This window comes from Polypterus senegalus, chromosome 12 (assembly GCF_016835505.1).
Source record: "Polypterus senegalus isolate Bchr_013 chromosome 12, ASM1683550v1, whole genome shotgun sequence".
Lineage (NCBI taxonomy): Eukaryota > Metazoa > Chordata > Cladistia > Polypteriformes > Polypteridae > Polypterus > Polypterus senegalus.
Window position 1 is genome coordinate 36825824 of NC_053165.1, and position 24678 is coordinate 36850501.

A 24678-nucleotide genomic window follows, 5' to 3' on the forward strand; every position below is an offset into this window, starting at 1 on the left:
ACTTTCACTTTTTCTATTTTAAAATTTAAAAACAACTTTCCAACTGCATACAGTGTTAGGCGCAGACCCTGCCATACCTTGTTCTGACATCTTGAGGAGAAGACTCAGTTTTGGAGTGACATCTCCGTTATCCGTGACATTAATTTTCCACACAAACTTCATCTCAAATCTTAAGAATGTCATGAAAGAACAAACAAGACGATTGTGTCAGTTCTGTTTAGATATGCTAAGGTAGTCAAAAATTTTACAAAAAGTTCCTCACCCTGGGATGGCGGGATGTTGGCATACCATGTGCCCACTGCTGCAACCCTCTGGAAGTTGGATTACGTCTGGGTATTTTTCCTGCAGTAAAATCAGACAATATAGATCAGGGCTATTCAATTACAAATTCAGTTGGGCAAGATTTTCAAACCCAAGAAATTAGGCTGGGGCAGACATTTTGAGCAGCCGGTAAGCAGAAGATAATGACAAATTTTAAACCAACACAAACGACAGTATTGGAAAAACAAGTTATGTTTATTCATCGTTTCCCTTTTAAATTTGGTAACCTCTGACACAGGCACATCAAAAAGTATAAAAATAAATACATAAGTTGTAACTGAACTGTATCGAAGGTAGTAGCAAAACTTTTTTCCACTTTTGAAATAAAGAAATAAACATTTTGATCATATCTGACCCAGGCCCATCAGAAAGTGCATAAAACCAAAATAAGTGCACAGTATTAGCAATGACATTTGTTTCCCTTTTAAAATGGAATAAATATTTTGGTCAAATAATTTTCTCACTACTCATGCAGTCATATATATGACCCAGACCCATCACAAAATGCACTGAACAGGCTTAAAATAAACTAAACAAACACAGAAAAAGTGATAACAGTAACCACAAATGAATACAATGTATACAGCACACTGAAGGAACACGGGCTTGTTTTGTGTCACCGCATGTGTGGTTAAGCTTGGCTTTGTTACTCATCCCGCATTATGGTGCTATTTATTGTGCCGTGTCTCACTATGGCATTGGCTGGGATGGCGTGTTGGTGGGGAAAGCACTAAGTGAGGGGTCAGTGCATCATCCTAGAGAAAGTGGAGTGAGAGGGGAGCAAATGGCAAAAGAGGCGGAGAAGCAGAAGACTACCTTTTTTTTTTTTTTTCTTTGTGTTTGTGGCGGGGCAACCATTTGAATAGGCTGGCGTACATCAAACCTTACCTTTTTGATTTCTTTGTTGATCACCTCTTGCTACACAACATTGTCTTCCCTGGGACACAGTCTCTTTAATTCAGAGTCACTTTCTTGGTTTGTGTCATTTAATTGCACAGCTTGCTCCAGCTTTCTGCAGTGTCAAATTACCAGTTTTCCCAGCGTCACTATTTTTTAATTAGTAAATTGATTCAGCTGCTAACTGCTACAATGCATTTTAGCTTCCTTTTAGTGTACATGCTTGCTGTAGTGTGTAGCACCCAATTTGTTAATCAACTGTGTGTAAAACATGAGGTGTGCATAAGTTAACCTAAGTGTTCTGTGTAGCTTCTTGGATAAGATACAGTAGACCCCAATGTAATTTCTCCATATTTAGTGTTTTGCTTTATTTTAAAGTTTTTTTGGGAAAAAAAATGCTTTTTGGAAGAAACACAAATGATCAATGCTCTGTTCACAGCTAAAACGGTCTGTTCCCTCATATCTGATTTTTTTGTTTTTCATGTTGACTGTTGAAAGTGTGAGCAATCCCAACTGGTATGAGAATACAGGCATTTCTTGTGAATGTCCAGTAATTCAACATAAAAGACAATCAATGGTTGCTTCACTACTTTAGTGTGGTGTATCTGTGAATTTGTCAGCTCATGATAGTAAAGAAGAGAAACTAAAAAGAGAAAATCATAACTGTTGCTTTAAGAGCAATGATCACTGCTGCTGTCTACATTGAAATCTGTGAATATGATGGAGGAGCTGACCAGACAGCAGTGAGATGTTGAGGTTTTGGATGCAGACCAGTGATTACAAAAGCAGTGAAAGTCCGGATAAATCAGAGACCACTTCCATCATTTAACACTAGAAAAATGTTAAATGGCAATTTCACTTAATTTGGAAAGATTTAGGAGGAATAAGCTCAGCTCTGGAGAGTACTAATCCACCCAACGTTTGTGTGACAATCTGATGATTTAGAGCAGACACACTCATTTGACAGAACCTTTAACTTGTGGTGTACATTTACTGTCAGCTTGGCAGGGATGATGAGTAGTGACAATGGTGCAAGGAAATATTTTTGTAAAATAGTAGACCAACACAGTGACCAACTTTCCACACATTAGCATGGTTTTGAACACAATGGATAAAGCAGAGGTGGGCAGCATCAGTCCTGGAGGACCACAGTGGCTGAAGGTTTTTGTTCCAACCCAGTTTCTTAATGAGGATTCCTTTATTGCTGATGAAACACTTCTTGCTCAAGTGACCTTTTTCTTCTTCATTTTAGTGGGCTTGCTTGGTAAAGTTCCCCGCCCTTAATTGTTTACTTCAGTCCTAAACCGCCACATTCAGTGTTTTTAATGGCTCCTTTTCAGCAGTAAGATGCAAATGACAAAAGAGCCAGCAGTTCTCCATCCAAGTTGTTCCTATTTACAGTTGTGTGGATTTATCATACACTATCTGGAAAAATGCTGGAGAAGAAAAGGTGACGGACAAAAATCACTCATCCATTTTTGGCTTCAAATCATTTAGGTGATATTTTTTAGAAAGGAAAACAATATGAGAACCAGACATTGCAGAGTTAAAAACGCAAGCCATAACATTAGAAAAAAGATTGGCAAGAATTGGTTTATAATTAGGCAACGAGGTTGGAACGAAAATCTGTGGCCCTCCAGGACCGATGTTGCCCACCCCAACATAAGGTAATGACAGAATAAAGGACCCAGACCAGCACACCAAGTTAACTTGGACCAAAGCTCAAAACACAAGACAACACTCAGTAGCTATTATGTGCTGCTCAGAGTATTCCATGGGACCTTGGCAGACATAAGCGGCATCAAACAACCTAGTCTGACAGAAACGGGCACAATCAGAAGAAAAATAATACTACCTAATAAAAGTACCAATGTGCCATGGAGCCTTGCATTCTGTTTTTTGAATGGACTTTCTGGGTTTGTGTCTCGATACACACAAGACATTTTGTATTTCAGAAACAGCTTTTGTCTCACAGTTTTCCTTTGCAACTGACAGATTATAGCAGGGTGTAAGAACTTGTACTCTGGAGCGATATCAATTCAGAAATTCACAAATCAAATTTCTGTTCTTCAGGGCTCCCTGCTGCTTTATGTCAATGGAAGCTGCCTTGAAACTCAATTCATGCATGGTTGAGAGTTTAGAAAAAAATGTAGGAAAGCCTCTAGTGTTATTTTATTAGCTCGCTCCAGCTTCAAATGCCAAGAACTTCTATCCTACTCTGCCATATCCCAAGGCGTCTCAAAAGCTGTGTGTTTTGTCTGAAGCCTGAAAGTAGAACCATATGCTTCCCAAAAGTGCACAAAGGAAAAAGCAATTCTGAAAATGCCCTGAAGGGCCATTTGAGCACAAGGACTGCAGTGACTCTTGGATTGCTGTGGGAGCTTGGCACCATTCCTATTTACTGGATGCTATTTGGGCTGTGCTGGACTGCTCCTGCTTGTCACCCACAAAATTGATTGTTAATCAGGTTGTTCAGAATTTCAGTTCACTGTACTGAGGAAATCCAAGGTTAGTTCAGTTTTTGACGGAAATGTGCCAAGGTGTGTATTATTGGCTTGATGTGTGCATATTTTTTTTTTTTTAGTAATAAAGCGATGACTGTTTTCACAATTATTTGTTAGCACTTCTCCCCACTCACATTTTAGACCCACATTTGGACCCACTTAAGATATTCTGGAACACATTCTCCACAAAGACATGAGATTAAAAAAAAATTCTCTGCCATTTTTTATATAAGCAACATATAAAAATATCAGTTTGGGTGAAGCATCCGTGATTACATTTTTGCAACACATTATTTTTCAGTCAGGAAAAACACTGTGTGTCCTCATGTATTCTATTTAAATTGTTACTATTTAGTATTTCTCATTTCCTACTTTTGTCTTCACAACATCGGGTAATGCAATATGTTTCTGCAAGGATGCTGGTTGTTCTACTGTTAAAAACTAGTAGATTTACTCTGACAAAAGTATTATTTTTGATTAAAATAGATTTGATGGTGATATATAAAGTATAAAAAGTAGTAGCTTATCATCAGAAAAAGATTTTTTTTAAGTCTTGAATTTGAAAACAGAATTAACTTAATTTCCTAGCCACCCAGTAGGCTGCATTTAGGAACTGTACATGGATTCCAGTATTGATTAAACTTTAATGTTAGCATGTGAGGGGGAAAAGCAGCACATTACAGAAGAAGAAATATGTTTTTATATTATTACATCTTTCCCTAACCTGATCCTCGTAAGAAACTCTGGACCACATTCCAAGCCTGCAAAAAATACAAAGTCTCAACATGATCAGATACCTGTACCTGGCAGCTACAGAAAGAAAAACAAATGCACAGCTTAACTAAGACGCACAACTGCTAGCACACCCAGCTAAAAGGCTCCAGGGAGTCTCCTTTATATACTTCAGCCTATAGCATGCACTTTCTGATGTGCTCTCGTAAGATGTGAGCAAATCAAAAAAGGTGCAGTTTAAGTTTATTTCGTGTTTGACACAAAGGAATGTAAATTTACAGCTACTTACAGTAGCGTGCAAAAACAAGTTGAAAAGAAAGCTCCACTTTCCTAGTCAGGTTTTATGCTGGCAAATCCACCATATGCTCTGACTTGGGCTTCACAGTTAAAATGAAAACTGTTAATATTATTATGTTTACTTTTATGTTACTGTTTTAATGTGCTTTTCTATTTCCCCAAAGTTATTTAAGTTTGGATTTACAAGCTATTTATGGTAACAAATTACTCCTTTTTTGTTAGTTTGTAGTTGAACTTTTCTTTAATGCTAATGACCCTGCATATTGTACATGCTTTAGTTTTATTCCTTTTATTTTAAGAAAATGTTCCTATACTTGGTTTTGAAATTTGCAACATAGTGTTTTTTTTTTTCTTTCATCAACCAGTCCTATAGTTACAATACTGTCTCCAGCAAGAGAATTTGCTCAGGTAATGTAACTCTCTTGTCATGCTTTCAGGCTTCCTCCATTTTAGCTTCATTACACTTTGTTCTTCCCCTGAACCATCCAGGAGAAGGGCGAATGTAGTAAGGTTGAAATGGAGGTTACTTGCTGTGAACAGATGTTGTCATTAACATGCTGGAGACAATATCAAATAAGCAAAAATTAGCAATATCACCTTTTAAAAAATGTTAGGATGACATGTTGGGACAAATCAGCAGACTTGTTCAGTTAGCTATTTGTTGAAGTTTGAAAAATGTGTTATAGTGGATTTGTAGTTGGGAGTCGTTTAAGTGTCAAGCTAAGTGAGCCACATTTGTTGACTGGTCTAGTGCTGTTCAGATCCCATTCAATTTAAGAGAAAAATCTGAACAACTGTGCCACTTTACAAAACATGATGGTGAATAACCATCCATATGTGGAGTAAGCATGTAACATGAACAGAAGAGCCACCGTGCTAGCCAAAATGATCAATGTATGACTCTTCCCTCCCAAGAATATTATTCCATAAATCTTGAAGAGATCCCTCCACTTACTTATTGCTGTGCTAAATGTTCTCTGGGACTTTTTTGGAAAATGTTATGCCTCATTTTTGGCAAGATTTCCACACCTAAGAAGACTGGCTACCATCCCAAACATGACTCTGAATGTGTTTCCCTAAAACCCCATGAGTATTAGATACTATCTTTATAATCTTATCCAAACTGAGAAATACAAGATGTTTTAGCCAAAAATTTTAATTACATTTGATAGTGTCATGATATGCCTGTGGAACCTGTGTCCTGAAATTTTTTCTCTCTGATGGTAATGGATAAAGTCAATCTAATTCATGTTGTATAAGACCGGGCTAATTTGGGCAAGGCTATTAGAATGTTAAGATACAGTATGAATACAAAATGGGAGGTCTGAATGTTTAAAGTATACCTCATGAGGAGGAGCTGATGAGAACAGACTATATATATATATATATATATATATATCCAGATAGTGTACCACAGCCATTCAGAAAGTTAAAAGGGCGTCACAAGGTGTAGAGTGCAAGTCATATAACTCACTAGTGTGGCCACGCTTGAGGTTCTGTGTGCAGTTTTGATTTTTAATCATAACAGCAGAATAGAGAATATCCAGAGAAGAGTCACTAGGCTAGGACTTACGACTAGGTATGAGCAATGAGGAGAGATTAAATGAGTTGAACTTTTTCATTTTAACAAAGGGAGGTCAAGAGAGGACATGACTGAAGTGTTTAAAATCATTAAAGGAATTAGTACAGTAGGTCCAAGTTGTTACTTCAAAATAAACTCCAAGAACACTGGGACGTAGTTAGGAACTTGCTAAGGGCAGAGTCTGGACAAATGACGGAAAGTTTTGGTTCAGTCAAAGAGCCTTAGTTACATGGAATAAATAACCAGGTAGTGTGGTGGACAGCAGGACTTTAGGGACCTTAATTTTTGTCCTTATTTTGGACAATCTAGGTGAATAGGACAGACAAGCTCATTGGGCTCAATAACCTATTCATGTTACCTCTTTCCTAGTGTTCTAATGTTCAGAGCAAGTTCATTGTGAAAAGTGCCATAATGCAGAAAAGTAGATGGTAGGAAAATAATTATGTCTCTAAATAAATTACACATACGACTAATAAAGCATTATGCACAATACTTTGACCACTTCACAACTGCTTTTTGTGTCATACTTAATAAAGTGTAGATTTAATAAACAAAACCAATTCAAGTTGAAGATGCACTTGTGTTCAGAGATTTAGCATTTCAAATCTAAGGGGAGTTTCTGGCTTACTGTGGAGGATTCATGGAATAAAGAGAAGAGTGCAGAGTGCAGTTCCAGCTGCCTGGAGTGTTTGGGGTTAGGCCTTTTACATTCCAACCCTGTAATCCAAAAGTAGATTAGGAGGTTTTAATAATAGATGATTATTTATTAATTATTTAATACATTTGTATTTTTATTTTACATTGAGTTAATCGCAGAACAATTTTAATTAAAAATCACAAATTTCTGAGGCAATCTAACTATTCATTTGTGATTAATTTGGCTTTGTGGTAATAAGTGCTATTTGAATAATGACTGCATGCTATTCTACAGCAGACCTTCTTATGTAGTAGAGATGTAAAGAAAAGAGAAATATGAAAAGAGACTGCTAGGTAAATCAACCTCTACACCACTGCCATTTCCATGCCAGTGCTGACACTGTGCCAAGTTGACAACTTGACTGACAACATGTTGGGCAACTAGGTTTTCTCTAGAACATTTAGATATTTTCATTTACTGAAATAAAAGCAAATATATTTGAGTTTTATAACAATTCAGTTATGATCCTGTAAACTACACATACTGTACAAATACATATAGGTCTGAAAATGTTATGTCATTTACACTACCTCTCAAAGGACTGGATTGTCTACATTAATTGGATCTATGCCTTGCATGACGAAGTGTCCTCCTATGTATTTGTATTTATCTATGAGGAGGAAAAGAGCCATTCATTTCATTGTGCTGTCCAGCATTCCACCCAAATGCTATATTTGAAGTAATGTGCTTGTTAACTCTGAAAATGCCAGGCGACAGGATATAAGTACATGTGTTGTAACTGCAAATGTTATATACCAAGCAGAAAGACAGCATAACCTGATAGCAGAGGATATTGGGTGAGGCTGTTTCAATGACCAAAATAACTTACTCCACTTCACAATTACTAATCTACAGCCAGAACAAAAAAGTAGTACATTTTTTGAAAATGTGCTTTAGATTCCTAACCAGCATATTTTCTTAGACAGCATCCATTTTGAATAGTGCAGACAAACAAACCCAATATTGTCCCATGATGGTCACTAAATGGTTACGAAGTCTTTTAAGCTAAGTAAAACCTTCTGATTCAGCTTGCCCCAAAAGAATTTCAAAAGCAATGAAACATAACAAGAAGTGTAACTGCTAAGTATTGCTGCTTTAGCACCAACCTGGAAATAAAAACATCATCTGATGTGAGGCCAGCAACAGAGTTTCACTACACATGCAAACTCCTGCATGATAAAATCAGAGCAAGCAAAGACTCAGTGTCTCCAGGGGAACACAAAAAGCAGCTGCCTCAGCTTTCTGGGTAATGGCCAAGGCTGCTTTCATTTCTTTCTCATGAGACCACCTTGTTATGGTATTGAAAATCATGAAAACCAGATGTGGTGGATCAACTCTTCTGACATGTTGACTGGATGGCCATGTCAGCCTGTCCACAACATAACACAGTCCTCATTATTCTCTTCAACCGAGTAGCAGAAAGCTAACAAGATGGACTTTAATTAAAGTTGCGACTAGTTGTCAATTTTTAGGCACAGAACTGGTTACTGGGATCACTGATACAGAACTCTTCTTTAAAAGACTGAATCTGGGTAGTGGTGTAAGTACTTGTGGAGTTGTGAATAAAGCTTCAGGCTATGAAAGAAATAGATAAAATAATAAAAATTAAATAAAACTAAATAAATTTATTAGGTTAAAAAGTAAATATACATGTTGTATTTTTAAATCTTTTTTAGCTAACAGATGACAAAAGAAAAGAAAACTGCCAAAGAAGGTGACTGCAGAAGATACTTTTCAAAACATGCAAGCAATCGGTCAGTCACATCCAAGCTGAGATCATCACAGGAACATGCAGTCATATTATCACCAATGGTTTTCCTAAACTTTGCAGCTTAGCCCGTATATACTACTTAACACAGCAGTGGTAATGCAATAACCACATCTCTCATTTAGTGCTTTCCTACATAATGAATGATGCCACAAAAGAAACAGACAACAAAAGATGGGAAAAGAAGAGTGATAACCTGCCTCACCCTCCATGTTTACTCTTAAGTCTGAGATTATTTGGCAAAAAAGGTGCTGGTGCCAGTCATCAATGAAGACAAATATAGTACAGCACATACAGACACATCTACCTACAAAAACATGCAAACCACATGCACATTTACAGTCTGAATGCAGACACATGATAAATGCACATATAAACACAAATGCCAGATACCTACTACCTATTTTTACCTTTGTCAGGTAAGTAAGCAGGGGAAAACCTCTTCCATATATGATGGAACATAAGAAAAATGACTACAGTATCTGCTCTCTACTGAGAGGTGTGCTGAAAGGGATTAATACAATTAAACCTTCACACAGGATGACAGCAATTAAAAATTATTAGTTTGTACAGGTAAAATACTACTCCAGTTGCATGTAAATCTGTGTAGAATGAAGGCTACACATTCTCACTGCAGAGAGAGATGATTTTTATAAAAAAGCAAATTTAAACCGTTTTTGTCCCATTTCATCTGCACATTTATTTCATCAGTCTTCTTCCATTATTTTGATCAAACTGCAAAACAGTTGGAAAACAACTGAAAGAAAAAAAAATAACCAAAGTACAGATCCGAATCTGTTTTTCAGAGAGTCACAGTCAGGGCGGCTGATGGAATGACACTGCAGTTATGACTGCTGGGCTGGCTACTTTAAGCTGCTGTTTCAAGCTGATCCTCCGACAAGGACATTGGATATCTCTGGGTCCACTGTTCTTGAGGCTGATCCTCCAATTAGCTGTGAACCATCCATCCATCCATTTTCCAACCCGCTGAATCCGAACACAGGGTCACGGGGGTCTGCTGGAGCCAATCCCAGCCAACACAGGGCACAAGGCAGGAACCTATCCTGGGCAGGGTGCCAACCCACTGCAGGACACACACAAACACACCCACACACCAAGCACACACTAGGGCCAATTTAGAATTGCCAATCCACCTAACCGGCATGTCTTTGGACTGTGGGAGGAAACCGGAGCGCCCAGAGGAAACCCACGCAGACACGGGGAGAGCATGCAAACTCCACGCAGGGAGGACCCGGGAAGCGAACCTGTAGCTGTGAACCACCCAATCTCAATGAGATTGCACAGGTGGTGAACCATCTGAGGGTAGGGAAGGCTGTAGGGATCTGTGGTATCCGGGGTGAACTTCTACAGGCTGCTGATAAGGCTGTCCTCCTGGCATTGCCAGCAATCTTTGCTTCCATTTGGGAGACGGATCATCCCAACAGACTGGAAAACGGGAAGGGTGATTGCCTGGATTGTGGCAAATACAGGGGGATAACACTGCTTTTAGTGCTGGGTAAGGTCTTTGCTATGGTCGTCCTCAATAGGATCCATGATCACTTGCTCACCTACCAGCAACCAAAGGTTTTATGCCTAAGAAGTCTACCATCGATCACATCTGGGCACAGAGGGTTCTCATAGAGTGCAAACGCGAATATCGGCAGAGTTTCTTTGTAGCCTTTGTCAATTTTCATAAAGTGTTCGAGTTGCCCTGTGGGACATCCGGAGACTTTGCGGGATCCCCTCAAGGTTGCTGGATATCCTGGCTGGTCTGTACACTGGTATTGTGAGTGCTCTGCAAAGTGGAGGCAGAACCTCTGCATTTTTCCCAGTTGATTCTGGGGTTTGTCATTGGTGTGTTCTTGCTCCTACTCTGTTCAATGCTTGCATGGACTGGGTGTTGGGCAAGGTTGTAGGGTCCAGCAGCTGTGGGGCATCTGTTGGTAATGATTAGGCCTCTTGAGAAACTAAGCAAGGAGTCTGATTGTCTCGGCTTGAGTGTGTCCTGATAAAAACCATCCAGGGCTTTAATGATCTAATAGACACAGCCATCAACAGTGTGTCTGTCTGTGGAGAGTGTTGACCTTGTCAAGAGGTTTACTTACCTCGGTAGTGACATTCATGTCTCTGGTGACTCTTCCTATGAAGTCAGTAGATAGATTGGGAAAGCATGAGGGAATCATGAGGTCGCTGGAAAGGGGGGCGCAACCCATATCTATGCAAATGGAAGAAGGCCCAAGTCTTTAGAGTCCTGGTGCTTCCTGTCTTGCTATATGCAACCTGGCCTGAGATGAGGACTGGAGTCCTTTTGTACCGTGTCTTTTTAGAGAATCCTTGGGTACCACTGATTTGACTTTGTGTCGAATGAGCAGTTGCTTATGGAGTCCCAAATGAGGCACATTACCTGCATTGCGAGGGAGCATTAGTTACGGCACTACGGCCATGTGGCATGATTCACCAAGGGTAATCCAGCTTGCAGGATCCTCATTATTGAGGACCCGAGTGGCTGGACCAGGCCAAGGGAATGCCCAAGGAACACCTGGCTGTGGTAGATGGAGGGTCATTTCCGGAGGGTGGTACTGAACCGCATGTCTGCCTGGGGGATTGCCAACCAGGATCCCAAGCTGTTTTGTTGTGTGGTGGGTGCGGCAATGCACTGTACCAGTGAATGCTCCCCAAACTGACCTGACCTGACCTAAAAGTACAGAAAGGTGTATGGCAGCTGACAGCATATACTGTATAAGAAAACGTATAAAGTACACCTGTTATTTCAGTCACACCTGTCCATGAAAGTAGTAATGCTGATATATACTCTACACTTTTTAACTTCATTTTAATGGGCACATTTAGCTTATGGACCCAGTGAACTATAAAATAATTAAAGACTATTAAAAAAATAAATAAACAGAAAACATAATACTTATGTTTTAACAGAGAAATATCATGAAGTTTATATAAAAATATACATGTGCATAAATTTACGCATTGACATTTATTTGCTTGGCAGATGCTTTTATCCAATGCAATTTACAAAAGAGGAAGGTGTAGAATAAATGGACAAACACTAAGTGTATAACATATATGCAAAATTAGTTAAATTATAGCTGATTGCTAAAGTGCCAAAGCAAAAGAAGTAACACATTAAAAAGTGCTTGCCTGAGTGCTAGGAGTATCAAAAATAAAAGAAGTCAGTTGGAGTTTTATCTGCTGAGCATAATTTTACTATACCAATAACAGTCTGCATTTATAAGGTGTGTTGAAAAAGGGGATCAGACAGAGTATAGGAGTCAGGTTAAGAACTTTGTTTCATGCAGCAGAATGAATTGTCTGCAACTACACATTAGTAAAACCAAGGAATTGTGACTTTAGCCACACCAAAGAGGCTCTATGTCTAGTCATTATTCAATGAGTGGATGTGGAGGGGGTCCACATTAGTAACTGGTTGGACTGGTCTCGGAACTTAGAGGAACTATATAAGAAAGAACAGAGCAAGCTTTTTTTCATTAGGAGACTCAATTTCTTTAATATGGGAAGTGACAACCTTTGCATCTTCAACAACTCTGTTATGGTCTGTGCAATTGTCTACACTGTGGTGAAGGCTGGGCTGGTATCATCACATCAAGAGAGACCCATCAAATTAACAAGCTAATTAAAAGGGATGGTTCATTTATGGGACACACACTGGACCCTCTGCGGATAGCAGCAAAGGAAATCTTCTTCTTTCGGCTGCTCCTGTTAGGGGTTGCCACAGTGGATCCTCTTTTTCCACATCTTTCTGTCCTCTGCATCTTGCTCTGTTACACCCACTACCTGCATATCCTGTCACCACATCCAGAAACCTCCTCTTAGGCCTTCCTCTTTTCCTTTTTCCTGGCAGCTCTATCCTTAACATCCTTCTCCCAATGTGCTCAGCATCTCTCCTCTGCACATGTCCAAACCAACAGAATCTTGCCTCTCGGACTTTGTCTTCCAACCGTCCAACCTGAGCTGACCCTCTAATGTACTCATTTCTAATCTGTCCATCCTCATCACACCCAATGCAAATGTTAACATTGTTTAACTCTGCCACCTCCAGCTCTGTCTCCTGCTTTCTGGTCAGTGCCACCGTCTCCAACCCATATAACAAAGCTGGTCTCACTACCATCCTGTAGACCTTCCCTTTCACCCTTGCTGATATCCGTCTGTCACAAATCACTCCTGACACGCGTCTCCGCCCATTCCACCCTGCCTGCACTCTCTTTTTCACCTCTCTTCCACAATCCCTATTACTCTGTACTGTTGATCCCAAGTATTTAAACTCATTCACCTTCGCCAACTCTACTCTTTGCATCCTCACCATTCCACTGACCGCCCGCTCATTTACACACTGTTCATACTGACCTTCATTCCTCTCCTCTCCATAGCATATATCCACCTCTCCAGGGTCTCCTCAACCTGCTCCCTACTATCGCTACAGATCACAATATCATCAGCAAACATCATAGTCCACTGAGACTCCTGTCTAATCTCGTCTGTCAACCTGTCCATCATCATTGCAAAAAAAAAAAGGGCTCAGAGCTGATCCCTGAGGTAATCTCACCTCCACCTTGAATGCATCCGTCGCTCCTACCGCAGACCCCACCACTGTCACACTTCCCTTGCATATATCCTGTACAACTCTTACGTACTTCTCTGCCATTCCCAACTTCCTCATGCAATACCACAGCTCCTCTCAAGGCACCCTGTCGTATGCTTTCTCCAGATCCACAAAGACACAATGCAACTCCTTCTGGCCTTCTCTATATTTCTCCACCAATATCCTCATAGCAAACATTGCATCTGTGGTGCTCTTTCTTGGCATGAAACCATACTGCTGCTCATTAATCATCACCTCACTTCTTAAACCTAGCTTCCACTACTCTTTTCCATAACTTCATACTGTGGCTCATCAATTTTATCCCTGTGTAGTTACTACAGTCCTGCACATTCCCTTATTCTTAAACATCGGCACCAATACACTTCTTCTCCACTCCTCATGCATCCTCTCTCTTTCCAAGATTCCATTAAACAATCTGGTTAAAAACTCCACTGGCATCTCTCCTAAACACCTCCATGCTTCCACAGGCATGCTATCTGGACTAATGGCCGTTCCATTTTTCATTCTCTTCATAACTGTCCTTACTTCCTCCTTGCTAATTCCTTGCACTTCCTGATTCGCTACCTCCACATTATCCATCCTTCACTGTCCCTCTTTCTCTTCATTCATCAGCCTCTCAAAGTACACTTTCTATCTGCTCAAGACACTCTCCTCACTTGTATGCTTCAATCTTTATCCTTTATTACCCTAACCTGCTGCACATCTTTCTAGCCAATCGGCACAGGTCCTTTTCTCCCTCCTTAGTGTCCAACCTCTCATACAACTCATCATACGCCTTTTCTTTAGCCTTTGCCACATCTCTTTCACCTTGCGCCTTATTTCCTTGTACTTGTGTCTACTTTCTGCATCTCTCTGACTATCCAACTTCTTCTTTGCCATCCTCTTCCTCTGTATACTCTCATGTACTTCCCCATTCCACCACCAGGTTTCCTTTTCCTCCTTCCTCTGTCCAGATGTCAGAGTGGCATTAAGAACAATGCTGGACATCCTCACTCTGACAGACTAACACTGAGTAGTTTCAGCTAATGAATTGTTTAGCAGAGGAGTGTTAAGGAATGTTACTGGGGCTTCTTTATACCAACAGCAGTACATCTGCATAATGCCTCACTGGGACTGTGACATCCAAGTCATTAGTTTTCTGTATTTTTCATTTTCTTCTTTGTTCAGAGTAAAGTTCATGCTTGTGCAGTATTTTATTTACTTACTTACTTACTTATCTACCTATTTAAGTATATATTTATTTAAAGAACTTCTGAAAAAAAACAAATTCCCCCCCTGGAGAGAAATAAAGTTATATCTATTGATTTAACAGAAACCTGGCTAAATAGCAGATAAGAATAAATACAACATAGATAGAACATTAATTATATGAGAGGTCAACTGATCAAGCTGATTAACTGAAGCAGAAATAATTATACATGGAGACACACTGGGCACAGTGCAAACAAAACCAAAAGGTGATTGTAAGGATGAGAAATGCAGTGTTTGGCAAAGGAAACTGAGTGCAGCAGATGACAGATATATCAGCCTAACCTCATTTTGAAAGAGGAACAGTTCAAAACTGCTTTCAGCTCTGAAACTCACAGAAACTGTTTACTCATTTGGCAAGATACTGAATGTGCAATTTTTTTCTATTTTGGGACAAATATTTCCAGTGGTTGAAAATTCAGTGCATCCCAAGTGTTGTGTCCAAATTTTATCTATACTAATCAGTTGCATTATGATCTCTGCATAGGCAAATAACATTTTCACCTGAATGAAATACATCTTATGCGACAACATATCAAATCCAAAGCAAAGTGCCACTACAGAAACCAAGAAGACAAAGAAGAATGTAACAAATTTAGTAAAGACAAAACAAAATGAATTACTACAATTTGTTAAAAAAGGCAATATAAAAGAGCAATAAATAACCTCAGCAGCAAGTCTAACAAGAATGTAACTTTGCATTTAAATCAGGCCTATTTATTTTAACAGAGACTACATGGCACTTTTGTAATCAGGATAGGTTGAAAATTTCAGAGATTGGGAGTCCTATTGTATGACTAAAAGTCCAGCCCCCTACCCTAGTTGTATTTATCCACAAACTTTAAAGGAGAACTGAATCTTGAGATCATAATGTATGCTCTGAAGTATAACATTAGAACAATCCATAAAGTTCTACTGTCTACCATCCTACTTGGTAACTTATTGAAAAAATCTTCTAGCATTGTTATACCATGGAAGACCCAAAGAGTGTCTGATTTAAAGAGAACATGCCGCAGAGCTGAGCATAAATGGAGGAAGACTAAACTTACTATCCACTATGAAATATTAAAAGTTAAAATAACAGAATACAACAACACTGTCCATCTTGAGAGGCGCTGCTACTTCTCTAAGATTATAAATAACAATGCTAGTAATCCCAGAGTCTTATTTTCTACAATTGATTACCTACTAAACCCAACTAAACTCAAAGGAATGCCTCCTAAGTACTTCCAGTAAAACCTGTGAGGCTATTGCGGTATTTTTCAATCAAAAAATTAATGATATTAGAAATAACATAGTATATCCCTCCGACACTAAGGATTCTCTTAAACCCCAGCATTCTGCTATAAACAAATTACTAGGATAGATTTACCCGATTTACAAAAAATAATATCTCAATTAAAACCCTCCACCTGCGTCCTTGACCCAATACCAACAAGGTTTTTCAAAGAAGTATTAGGCGTGCTAATTGATAATGTTCTGGACATAGTAAATTCGTCATTAGATACGGGGGTCTTCCCAAACTGTCTTAAGACTGCTGTAGTTAAACCCCTTCTTAAAAAACATAATCTTGATCCTCGCTCTTGAAAATTTTAGACCCATCTCTAACCTGCCTTTCTTAAGTAAAGTTCTGGAGAAGGCAGCCATTATGCAGTTAAATGACCACCTAAATAAACATGCTATTCTTGATAAATTTCAGTCGGTTTTAGAACAAATCACAGCACAGAAACTGCACTCATTAAAGTAGTAAATGATTTGCGAGTGAATGCAGGCAGAGGTCATTTATCTGTTCTCATCCTCTTAGATCTGAGTGCTGCATTTGACACCATTGATCATAATATTCTTAGAAATCGCCTTAGTCAATGGGTGGGCCTCTCTGGCAGTATCTTAAATTGGTTTGAATCCTACCTGACAGGGAGAAAATTCTTTGTTAGTTGTGGTAATCACATCTCAAAGACACATGATATCCGATATGGTGTTCCACAAGGCTCTATCCTGGGTCCGCTGTTATTCTCAATCTACATGCTTCTGTTAGGTCAGATTATCTCAGGGCACAACGTGAGCTACCACAGCTATGCTGATGACACACAACTGTACTTATCAATAGCACCTGATGACCCTGATTCTCTTGATTCACTAACACAATGTCTGACTGTATCTCAGAATGGATGAATAGTAACTTTCTCAAGTTAAATAAAGAAAACTGAAATCTTAGTGATTGGCAATAATGGATACAATGAGGCTATTAGAAATAAACTGGATACATTAGGATTAAAAGTCAAGACGGAGGTAAAAAGCTTAGGGGTAATTGTTGACTGTAATCTGAATTTTAAATCGCATATTAATCAGATCATTAGGACAGCATTTTTTCACCTAAGAAACATAGCAAAGTTAGACCTCTTATATCTTTGAAAGATGCTGAGAAATTAGTTCACGCATTTGTTTTCAGTCGACTAGATTACTGTAATGCACTCCTCTCAGGACTACCCAAAAAAGACATAAATCGCTTGCAACTAGTGCAGAATGCAGCTGCTAGAATCCTAACTAGGAAAAGAAAATCCGAACACATTTCTCCAGTTTTAATGTCACTACACTGGTTACCTGTGTCATTCAGGATTGACTTTAAAATTCTGCTTATGGTTTATAAAGCCTTAAATAATCTCGCCCCATCTTATATATCGGAATGTCTGACACCTTATATTCCAAATCGTAACCTCAGATCCTCAAATGAGTGTCTCCTTAGAATTCCAAAAACAAAACTTAAAAGAAGTGGTGAGGCGGCCTTCTGCTGTTATGCACCTAAAATCTGGAATAGCCTGCCAATAGGAATTCGCCAGGCTAATACAGTAGAGCACTTTAAAACACTGCTGAAAACATATTACTTTAACATGGCCTTTTTATAACTTCAATTTAACTTAATCCTGATACTCTGTATGTTCAATTCTTCATAATAACTATTCATGGTGGCTCTAAAATCCGTACTGACCTCTACTCTCTCTTCTGTTTCTTTTTCCGGTTTCTTTGTGGTGGTGGCCTGCGCCACCTCCACCTTCTCAAAGCTTAATGATGTTCCAACAATGATGGATGGATTAAAAGGCAGAAGTCTACGTGACCATCATCATCAGGTCCTTCCGTGAGAACTCTAAATCCAAAGAGGACTGCTTCATTTATGTTAGGTAGAATGCCCAGAGGGGACTGGGCGGTCTCATGGTCTGGAATCCCTACAGATTTTATTTTTTCTCCAGCCGCCTGGAGTTTTTTTTTTTCTGTCCCCTGGCCATTGGACCTTACTCTTATTCTATGTTAATTAATTTTGACTTATTTTGTTTTCTTATTGTGTCTTTTATTTTTCTATTCTTTATTATGTAAAGCACTTTGAGCTACTGTTTGTATGAAAATCTGCTATATAAATAAATGTTGTTGTTGTTGTTGCTATTCCATGCATCTATGGTTCTCTTTGTAAAGAAAAACTTTCTAATACGTGTGTGAAATTTACTACTACCATGTTTCCAACCATGGCCCCATGTGCTTGATGAACTTATTTTAAAGTAACAGTTTGATCCACTGTTCTAAATCCCTTCGTAATTTTAAACACTTTAATCATGTCACCTCTTAAACTCATTTTGCTTAAACTGAAGAGGCTCAGCTCTTTTTCCTCATAACTCATTACCTCTAGACCTGGAATCTGTCTACTCGCTCTTTTCTGGACCTTTTCTAGTGATGCAGTGTCTTTTTTGTGGGCTGGAGACCAAAACTGCACAGTACTACTCCAGATAAGGTCTAACCAGTGTGTTATAAAGCTGGAGCATAAACCTCCTTGGACTTGTACTCTACAAATTGTATTGTATAACCTAACCTAATTCTGTTCAATTTTCAGACCACCCATTCTGTATTCAAACCTTCTTACATGTAATGTACTTTACTTCCTAAATGTACTTTATATTTACTTACATTAAATTCCATAAGCCACAAATCTGCCCAAGCATGTATGCAAGTCCCTCTGTAATTATTCAATAAATTCTAGATTATTTGCCAATGTACCTAGCTTAGCATCATCTGCAAACGTAACCATCTTGTTATATATATTAAAAACTGCAATGTCCCTGGCAGTGACCCCTGTGGAACACCACTTTTAACATCAGCCATTTCTAATTGGGTTCCTTTCACCATAACCCTCTGCTTTCTGTGTCTAAGCCAACTTTGCTCACATCTACACACAACACCCTGAACTCCCACTTCTTTTAGATTGATGGCCAACCTCTCATTGTGGTAACTTATCAAATGCTTCTTGAAAGATAAATAATATTGTATGCACCCATTTGAGTTTTATAAAGTAAGAGGTATTTGTGAAACAGACGATTTTAAAATTATCTCTGAAATTAAGTTGAACCCAGTGATGTATCACACTTCATAGTTCTAGCTATGACATTGTGTGCAATGTGTTGAAGTAACTGAAGTAACTGGAGGAGTAAGCCAATGATTAAAACAAATGAAACATAACGCAAGTAAATACTGCTTGAGACAAATTAACTAGTTTTTCAATGTCATAGAATTTAAAAAAGAAACACCTCTATTTTGTACTACTGCTATAGTAGAGAATGCAGGTTTTAGAAAGCAACATACGGTAAGTGTGATAAGTGATGGTTTAATCTGTATTAACTATAAAACCCAAGTTGTGGATGAACTGAACTAAACTAAAATTCATGTCTTTTGAGTTAAGATTATTTAGTGTTACCTTACTGTTTGTAGTTACTACCCTACAAAATATTTTTTAATTGAGAAGAAATTTAATTACCAATCATACACTGTTTTACCTCAATAACACATCCACTTAAATAACTGAAGAAGTGTTTGATTTAAATGCCCAACATGGCTGAATGTCAGTCATTTCCTACACTATGTTCAAAATTACATCTCCTAATGACAAATGAGGTCTGTGTCTAATTGAAGACAGTAATGAGGAAGTATTATCTTCAGACCTTTCCACATATTGAAAACAATTTTATAAATATGAAGTAAAACCAACTAAAATATCAAGACTGTGTACCAGAAGGCATTTAAGTCTTGAAAGCAGAATAATACTAGTATATACTGCAATGGAGGAGATTGTAATGTCATTTACAACACCATTTTAAATGCCTATGTTTCCTAGTGTGACTGGAGACTGAACATACGGTGCATTTTAAACTGGCACGTAATCTCTCGGAAAAGTATTGCCTTTCCTAAAGATAATTATTAGTATAAAGTGAAAAAGTGATCGCTTCATACTTTTGGTACACTCTGTCTTAGTCAAACTAACTACTTACAGCTCATATGAAGTGTAAATCCAGAACGTTTTTTAAAAGGAAACAATGATATGAGGAGCATCAAAGAGCTTTCTAATGGTTAACATGGATTAATTGTTATCAAGTAAAAAGACACCTTTTGCTTGTTTAACAGTGGTAATAAGAGTTCAGTAATATATGAAAGTTGAATGAATAATGTATTGCAAAAACAGTATAGCAATGGTTTCCTTCAAAGTTGTCTGTACCTAATAAATGTAGCACACCAAATTATTTTACCCACATTTAATTTTATTCCTATAAATATGTATCATTTATAGGCACAGGTAACAACCCTAAACACTAAAAATAAGTGAATTAAAAAAATTAGAAACATGGAATGGCTATATAGTAGACTTCTGCCCAGTGCACATGTGCAAATTAGTAGTCACCAGATGCAGTTAGAAGTAGATGCAGACAAAGTCATTGATCAGCCTGTTATTGTTCTAGATACCAGAGCACCTGTATGAAGCAGCTACACCGTAATTTTAATCTCACAAGTCATTACAGGCAAGGCAAGTGTGAGAGTTTAAGAGCACAGGTAGAAGTGCAGAATCCAATTACTGTTACGTGTTTTGCACGTACACAGCTCCTAATGTTCTAGTCACATATTCAAGTTTCTACTGGCGCCTTTATATTGGATGGTATAGTCATGTCTTATAATTAGAGGCACAAAAAACTCTGTCTTATGCATAACTTCTTTATTGATTGCAGGTCTCAAATTGAAACGTCAAAATTTTTAAGGAAAGCCACAAACATTTGTTGGTAGTGGAAGTGAAGCAGGCACCAATTAGTGTACCCCCCAGGGGCACGAGGAAATTATTAACATTGTCAGAAAACTCTTGCCATGTACAGTATTATTTTCCATTTTTCTGGGTTCTATTCTCAACCTCTATCCCACTGGTTTAGTTGGCTTGAATATGATGAATACCCAATAAAACAAAAACCATGAAGTTAACTATTATCCAAGTCTTGCCTATGAAATATTATGCTTGTACTGCTTGTACTGTGTTAAATGAATCCTGCTTTTTTGTTAAATCCTTTTCCAGCTGAGCCTTGTCATCCTGAGGAGTAGCTTTATTAGAACTTATGACGTTAACAGAGTGTGCAGCCTCAGGGATTAAGGAGTCGGATAACTTATGTAAAGATTCACCTCCTTCTCTTTTAGTAAAGAAATCTTGCTGTTAACACAGCCAGGTAATTGGTAGCATCTGCTTTCTTCATATAATATTTAGTAGTCACTTTTGACATAGAAATAATAATAATCATAACAGTTATACATTTTTCTAAATTAGCAGCTACTCACTAGTCTTGCCATCTATGTCTTTCAGAGTCTGTTATCCGGGAGAATTGAGGACTGAAAAGCGCCAGGATTGGTAAATACAAAAGATATTCCTTTATATTTTTTATAACATTTAGCCTCTGGCTAGTCAGTGCTGAATGAAACAGATGCATAGCACTGTGAGTATAAGAAGAAATTAGGAGTTATACTTTATAAAATTAGTAAAAGACATGAAGCCACTCAAAGTTTCACCCCAGCCCTGCACCCTCTAAATGCACAATGCAGGTTGAGTACATTTTAAGTTTGTCAGCCACTGGGCTTATCTGCAAAAATGAGTCCTGCAAGTTGACTAGTTTTGCAAAACAAAAATCATTATAAGGTGAATGCAAAACAAAATGTTTACTTTGCAAAGATACCTGTAACTTATTTTGGACGACTACTGTAGTAACAACAGTTGAAGTGCTGAAAATTGACTCTGTACAAACATAAAATCACTAGAAGCATTGTCAGAAACAAAAAAGTGAATTCTATGAAAAGTAATCCAGTTTAGGGTATAACTGATAATTATGTTAAGAATTACAGGAATAATAATTAAATGTCCAAATAATTACAATAATTTCTATATGTGAAAACTGCTTTATTATTTATGTCAGGTGATTTCCAATCATATTCAAATTGAACAGACAACCAAATATTACAGGACATTGGGAGGACATTCATGGAAGAGGTTATAAAATTAGTTGTACTATGCAGAGAAATATGCTAAACCTGAGATTCATGACATTTCCAAATTAACAGCGCTCTATTTCACATTGTTATTCACAATCACTAGAATTGGTTTTATGTCACACTTGATAGACTCTGGTTTTAATGACGTATGGAACTTTCTTATACGGCCTATTCATTATCCGTATCGTAATGGTATCTTCAAGTACTTCTTTATCTCCTCACTCACACTGAAATAAAATGCTTCAAATCTCAAAGGACTACTGAATGCTATACCAGACTCCAATTTTCTATGTGCAAATGAGTCCTAAAAAATTTCAAAGCAATCAGCAGGGGTAAGATAAAAACAGTAAAGAGGGAGCTGACACCAAAGTACCACCTACAGTTAAGGACTGCAGCCTGTATGAACCAGAAGGCAAGGTATAACAACATTCAAAACATGTAGTGGCTAAATTATTCACCTGTGTTATCCACCAGATGCAGAGACTTATCAACAGTGTATTTGGAAATTCCTGTCACTTGTTGGGTGTCACCCTCTTTCTGTGAACTGTAAACTATAACATTTTCTCACAAACAATTTTATATTTCTTTCAGTAAAATTTAAATTTCTTAAAAAACATTTTAGTTGACCTAATAACATTATCACACACTAGTCAAAACTGTCTTCCTTTTTATATTGTTCCTTTTTTCATCTCCTTTAGTGTATTTGGAAATGTACTCAATGTCTTTATGATTTTAGTAGAGCGTATATAGTTATCTGAATTGTAACTTGTTCATAGTATGATGTTTTTAGTTGTAGATGTCTGCATTGTGTTTGCATTTGTAAACTAAAGTAACAGTTGTTTTACTTAAACTTAAAAAAAAAATAAAGACGTACTTATAAATACAGAGAAAAACGTTTTCATGTTTCATAGAAGGAAGTGCAAGATGTAGGGCACAGAGGTTAGTGTGCAATCACAAAGCACTAACCTTAATGTTAGCAGTAAGCACCATATATACAGCTTGGTAAAAAGAGATAGTGCTGTGCTTGAAAAGGCAAGATATTGTCTGAGCACTTCATATTCACAAGCTCATTTGCAAATATACAGTAAAAAACAGAAAATATCACGCAATATGTACACACAAATGCACCCCCACACACATTTTTAACATATGAAAACATAAAAGAAACACATTTTGTATTAAATTGTTAAGACTCCTAATAATATAAGGAATGTAAATAAACTATGTTGAGTTGTCCAGGACTCCTTTCCCATGCTATGTCAGTGAACAAGCAACCAGCATTAATGTACTATGCCATAACACATAGTAGGCTCTTTTTTTTCTGATGCTCCAGGCAAATTGTTTTAAACTGAAAAGCAGTGAATTTCTAAATCTTTTCACAAGCATCTGACAGCTATAATTGAAGGTTCTCAAAAGGCTGCAGACCTAGCCTCTTTAAGGCCGGACGCAGCATGCTGAACACTGATTAGGTGCTGGAAGAGTTAGCCTTTAATTTATTTCAATTAAAGTTTATGTGCATGATGTGAAAAACATGCAAATAAAGTGTGATTACCTTCTATATTATTTAGAAACGTATTCCATGTATCTATGGTTCTCTGATTAGGACAATAACAGACTTGTAACAAGATATGTCATATTAACTGAAAAGTAATTATTTCAATCATCAGAGTGGAATAAATGAAAACAAAAACATGAAACTAGCATGCTGCACAGAGAGACTGCTTTGTAAAAGAAAACTTGCAGTAAATGAATACATTGAACACAACAATTGGAGGAAAATGTGTTTGAGATTTTGAGTCAAGCATCATGTGAAATGGTACAGTACAGATCACACAGCAAGCAGCCACACTTTATTAAAAGGTTGCCGAGGATTAAGACCAACAGACACAAAGTGGCAGCTCTATGCCATGCTATTTATTTTGAGAGGCTTGTTATTAGCACAAGTGCACATTAGCAAAGCCAAGTATATCTAGGATTTACTGCAGAAGAGCTATGCTACACTCTTTCCCTGTCATTTCAGCAGACCATGAAGATCAGGCTAATGCTAGTGTTACTTCTACTAGTTAACATCAGTATTGGACTGGCTCAAGACGAACACAGCACAGCAGCAAAAGGAAGGGGGAAAAAAGGAAGAGGTCAAAAAGGAAAAGGACAAAAGCGAGGTAAAAGCAGACAGATGAAGCAGTCTATTCAACATGAACAAGCTGATGCAATTACCATGGAGGAAAACTTACCAGTGCAGATGGGCTCCTTTAAGAATTTTAATAGTCTGGAGTCCTTTTACGAATCCTTACCAGGTGAGTATTCAGTAAATGCTAGCAACATGCTGAGTACTGATGTAGACACATTGATAAATGCTTTTACCTGTGTTTGTTGTAGTCTTTTGTTGGTTTATGTGGCTTCTGGGTATTATTTTTTAAGATAGTTACCTTTCTAAAATATTTTGAACACCAGAAAGAATATCTTTTAGGTATGTCCAAGTCAATACCGTACAAAGCACAGCAACCAATTTAATGCTAGTTCTGTTGTATTTTGGCAAAGTCTAATAATATTTTCAGAAATAACCTTGTTAAGTAAAGGCTATATCTAACCCCACTGGGGAAGCATGTTGAGCTAGGTGCTCTAGTCAAGGTCACAAAAGTCAACACAGCAACCATGCATTTA

The 24678-nt window shown here is 37.9% G+C and overlaps 2 protein-coding genes across 3 annotated transcripts in view; one reads left to right on the forward strand and one right to left on the reverse strand.

Annotated features, from left to right (window-relative positions):
• LOC120540257 (centromere protein P) overlaps positions 1 to 24678 on the reverse strand; it is a 337335-nt gene that overhangs the window by 314 nt on the left and 312343 nt on the right. The window contains exons 7-8 of the mRNA XM_039770862.1: positions 263 to 342; positions 78 to 169 (exon numbers count right to left, since the gene is read on the reverse strand). Coding sequence (XP_039626796.1) covers positions 78 to 169; positions 263 to 342 — 172 coding nt within the window. The remainder of the gene's footprint in view (positions 1 to 77; positions 170 to 262; positions 343 to 24678) is intronic.
• The window catches only part of ecm2 (extracellular matrix protein 2, female organ and adipocyte specific), a 31539-nt gene continuing 27969 nt past the window's right edge, over positions 21109 to 24678 (forward strand). The window contains exons 1-3 of one of the 2 annotated variants that reach the window (XM_039770854.1): positions 21109 to 21200; positions 21335 to 21379; positions 24035 to 24311. In XM_039770854.1, coding sequence (XP_039626788.1) covers positions 24041 to 24311 — 271 coding nt within the window. In that variant the 5' untranslated portion in view covers positions 21109 to 21200; positions 21335 to 21379; positions 24035 to 24040. The remainder of the gene's footprint in view (positions 21201 to 21334; positions 21380 to 24034; positions 24312 to 24678) is intronic. The other variant, XM_039770855.1, reaches the window with a different exon arrangement.